Source organism: Helobdella robusta, assembly GCF_000326865.2.
Source record: "Helobdella robusta unplaced genomic scaffold HELROscaffold_124, whole genome shotgun sequence".
NCBI lineage: Eukaryota > Metazoa > Annelida > Clitellata > Rhynchobdellida > Glossiphoniidae > Helobdella > Helobdella robusta.
In genome coordinates, this window is record NW_008703679.1 from 56,808 (window position 1) to 61,664 (window position 4,857).

Consider the following 4,857-nt stretch of genomic DNA (forward strand, 5'->3'; position numbering starts at 1 on the left):
GTTAGGCGATGATGATGATGATAATGATGAAGACGATGATGATAATGATGATGACGATGATGATGATGATGATGGTGATGGCCAAAAAAAATCAATTCAATCAATGTCAGCTAATGAAATCACCAAAGAAATTAAATAATCCGATTTGCCATCATACACTAAGCCAACAACAATTCTAAAGCAAATATTTAATGAGATGAAGAGCGAGAGAAAGAAGGAGTAAGAGAGAGAGAAACAGAAGAAAGAGAGAGAGAGAGAGAAACAGAAGGAAGTAAAGTAATAACAGCAGAAGAGATAAAAACTAAAAATTTTGTATTGAAAGGTCAAAAATTAAAAAATTTAAGTAAGAGAGAGAGAGAGAGAAAAAAAAACCAAAAAAACTGAAAAGTGAGAAAGAAAGAGAGAGGGGGGGAGAAAGAGAAAGAAACTGAAAACAATGAAAGAAATAGAAGGAATTTAAAAACGAAGTGAAAATAGAATGTTGGAAAGACTGGTGAGTAGATAAAGAGACAGAAAAAAAAGAGAGAGAGAGAGAGGGAGAAAGAGAAAAAGAGAAAAAAAGAAAAAGAGATATTGGGAGAGAGAGAGGGAGAAAAAAAGGAGAAATTTGAAAATGAAAAAAAACAAAAATAACCCAAAGGTCATCTGTCTTGGTGAAATTGATGCCCACGTCATCTTCATCACCACCACCACCACCATCATCATTATCAATAATAATAATAATAATAATAATAATAATAATGATAGTAAAATCAAAAACTGAAAATTATCCATAAATAATGAACGTGCTGAGGGGAAAGATTTCTTCCGGAGTGATGGATGGATGGATGAATGAATGAATGAACGAACGAACAAATGAATGAATGATAAGTGATTGTGTGAATGAATGAATGAGTGAGTTAATTGATTAATTAATTTGATTGAATGAATGAAAAGAATGCTTGAAAAAGCAAATGGATCTTTGAATAAACCAATGAACAAACAAGCAGTGAATAAACGAATGAAACTTTGACTGAATGAAAGAATGAACAAATTAATGAATGAACGTGCGAACAAATGGACAAATAAGTGAACCAGTGAATGAACGGAAGAACAAACGAACGAGTGAATGGATGATGAAATGAAATCGGATAAATAAATTTTTTTCCAAGGTGTCAGAGGTGTTTAGAATGTGCGTAAAATATGTTATTAATTTTCCATTTACACACACACACGCACACACAAACACTCACACACAAACATACATACATACAAACATACAAACAAACATACATACATACAAATGTGACATACATGTGTCTCTTTGATTGATCGCTAGCAAATAGTGCAAAGGGTTTTGTTTCAACATAATCATCGTTGTTGATGTTGTTGTTGTTGTTGATGTTGTTGTTGATGTTGTTGTTGAGAACGTTGTTGCTGTTGTTGTTGATGATGATAATGATGATAAAGTTGACCATATTTTTTTTCGGTTTTTGCGACTGTAGTATTATAAAAACATTTAACATGTATTTTCATTTCATTTTCATTTTATGTATTTGTTTGTTCATTCATTTATTCATCCTTCTCGTTCATTCCTTCCTTCATTTATTTATCCCATCATTCATTCATTCATTCATTCATTCATTCATTCATTCATTCATTCATTCATTCATTCATTCACTCACTCACTCATTCATTCATTCATTCATTCATTCATTCATTCATTCATTCACTCACTCACTCACTCATTCATTCATTCATTCATTCATTCATTCATTCATTCATTCATTCATTCATTCATTCATTCATTCATTCATTCATTCACTCACTCACTCATTCATTCATTCATTCATTCATTCATTCATTCATTCATTCATTCACTCACTCACTCACTCATTCATTCATTCATTCATTCATTCATTCATTCATTCATTCACTCATTCATTCATTCACTCATTCATAAACGCTAAATATATAGGGATGCTATGACAAAATTCGCGAGATGACAGATTCGTACCAAACTTCCTTTGTAGTCGTCGTTTTCGTCACCATCTTACTCCAGGTTCAGTTTCGCTTCCGGAAGAACTTTTATCATTTTTTTTTATAATAATTTCATCAAAAAACCAATTCAGCCAACCAATTCGGCCAACCAAATCAGCCAACCAATCAACAAACCAACCAACCAATCAATCAATTAACTAATCAACCAACCAATCAACAAACCAACCAACCAATCAATTAACCAATCAACCAATCAATTAACCAACCAATCAATTAACCAACCAATCAGCTTCTCAGCATGATGACGTCATTCTGGCTGATCGACACACTGAAGACCAAACTCGTCAGTGTGACATCATACTTCGGAGAGTACAACGACGAAGAAACTTAAATTACAACTTGACTGACAATCTTTACCAGTAGTAATAATTACATTTACTTGTAGCAGACACATACACACACACGCACACGCACGCACACGCACACTCACGCACACAACACAAACACAAGACACGAACGAGTATAAATGTTTATAAATGTCGTTTAAATGTTACTCTATTTATTTATTTGGCAATTTCATTAAATGCAATTTCGATATTAATAAACTATAAATAATAATAACAATTATTATTATATATTTCACCTATTCGGGTTTTTTGATTCCAATTCAAATTGTTACGTCATTAAGATAAAAAGATACAAGATAAGTTAAAAAAAGAGAAGATTATAAATCGATGTGATTTTTTTATATATTCGATTTTTGTAGCGCTGAACAAATACGTGATAATTTTTAGACATAAAATAAAATAAATTATTTTTCTTTCTGACATTTATATACCTACTATTTTTTGATCATATTCATTTTTTCAATTTCAATAATTATTATTATTATGAATTATTTAATTATAATTATTATTACGTTTTTTATTCAATTATTATTGTTAATATTTTGATTCTTGAGAATTTAAATGTTTAGAAACATCGAAGTTAACAATGAATAAACGAATTTATGAATAATTATAGTTATTGCGAAACAATTTTATATCGAATGTTCATAAACCAAAAATAAAATTTTTGGTTTAACAAGATAAATTGATAGAATGGTTAAGTGAATGAATGAATGAATAAATGAATGGATTTTTAGACTATCATGTTTTTGTGAAAGTAAAACCAAACAAGCGTAACTTTTCATTTTGCTTTTGAACGTTGTATTTCATACCGTCATTAAATGGTAGGAAAAAGCAGAAAACGAATGCACAGCGCTAGGGAAAACTACCGAATTTCAATAAAAAAATTTCAGTTTCCAACTCCATAATTTCAATTTCAAACATCGCCAAATAACTTTAGAAACGGATCCATTCCGAAACTGTTTCGAAATCACAACGAAACGACTTGTTCCAAACGAGACGAAATCGATCCCTACACCCTATAAGACCTTTGATACAAATTTGCAAACGTAATAAAACCAAAAGGTTCCGAATCAGTTCATAGAATAAAATGATTTTATTCACCAAAACAACACCATTATTCGAGATGCCATCATCACCATCATTATCATCGTCTTCACTCTCACTCTTATAAACACCAATCAATTAAGCAAAAAACTAAATCCTATTGTAAAATGTTTATTAATTAACCAATTAATTAACTAATTTACTAATAAAAAGATTAATTATTTTTAATGCAACTCCAGTTAAAATCCTCTTCAGTAATATTCGATCTGCTTGTGCTTCGCGGCATATTCCTTCATTCTGCCCTCTATCTCTGGTCTGTAGTGTCTTATCAGGCCCTATTTGGTCATGATCATCATCATCGTCATCATCATCATCACCATCATCATCATCATCACCATCATCGTCACTATTATCATCATCGTCACCATCGTCATCATCATCAGGACCTGTATCGGCCAGGCGGCTCCATCGGCCAGGGCACAGATCGTATGCCCTTCAATCTGCTTGCTCATCTCGTACAGCATGTCGATCTCTTCCGGGCGGGCTTTTCCCAGCACTGAATTTAGAAAATTGGGTCAGTTCATGCTTTCGTCGGTTGGATCGGTTTGTTAGGTTAATTAATTAGGTCGATCTATTTAACTAGGCCGTCTCGTTTAAGTCGCGGATTAGTAGTGGTTCATCAACTGGTAATGTCGCTTACTCAATTGGGTCAGTTCGTTGGATCAATTTATAATTAGACCGGATCAGTTAATTCAGTCAGTTCATCAGTTAGTCAAGTCGGTTAGGTTTATTAAACTAGGTCAGTCAATTGGACCGGTTCGTTAGTTAATTGGGTCAGTATGATGAACTGAATCGGATAATTGGGTCAGTTCATCAGCTGGCAGACCGTTCAATGCGACCGAATGGGTCGAAAAATTGGGTCAACTAATTGGGTCAGTGAATTAATTATGTTAATTAATTACCGAATCTGTCCATCACTTTGCTCATCCAGTTGCATCCCTCCCGGCATGGAGTGCACTGCGGATAGTGAGAAATAAATAACAATTTTTACAACACACACACCGACACACACACACACACTGACACACACACTGACACACACACTAACACACATACAAACAAACAGACAGACAAACAGACAGACAAGCAGACAGACAAACAGACAGACAGACAGAGAGACAGACAGACAGACCTGTCCGCAACTTTCGTGTTTGTAGAAGTGTGCCAGTCTGGCAATACACTTGATGACGTCATTCCTCTTGTCCATGACGATGATGGCTGCCGTGCCGAAGGCAGAGTGGTTGGCCGTTAGGTCATCGAAGTCCATGAGGACTGTTTCACAGACTCTGATGGTGATGATGATGGTGGTGATGGGGTGATGATGATGGTGGTGATGATGGTGATGATGGTGATGATGATGGTG

General features: G+C 34.0%; 1 protein-coding gene across 1 annotated transcript in view; it reads right to left on the minus strand.

Annotated features, from left to right (window-relative positions):
* Positions 1 to 3,162: 3,162 nt before the first annotated feature.
* Positions 3,163 to 4,857, minus strand: part of HELRODRAFT_104983 (hypothetical protein) — a 6,715-nt gene continuing 5,020 nt past the window's right edge. The window contains exons 10-13 of the mRNA XM_009013915.1: positions 4,627 to 4,780; positions 4,397 to 4,451; positions 3,881 to 3,990; positions 3,163 to 3,769 (exon numbers count right to left, since the gene is read on the minus strand). Coding sequence (XP_009012163.1) covers positions 3,686 to 3,769; positions 3,881 to 3,990; positions 4,397 to 4,451; positions 4,627 to 4,780 — 403 coding nt within the window. The 3' untranslated portion in view covers positions 3,163 to 3,685. The remainder of the gene's footprint in view (positions 3,770 to 3,880; positions 3,991 to 4,396; positions 4,452 to 4,626; positions 4,781 to 4,857) is intronic.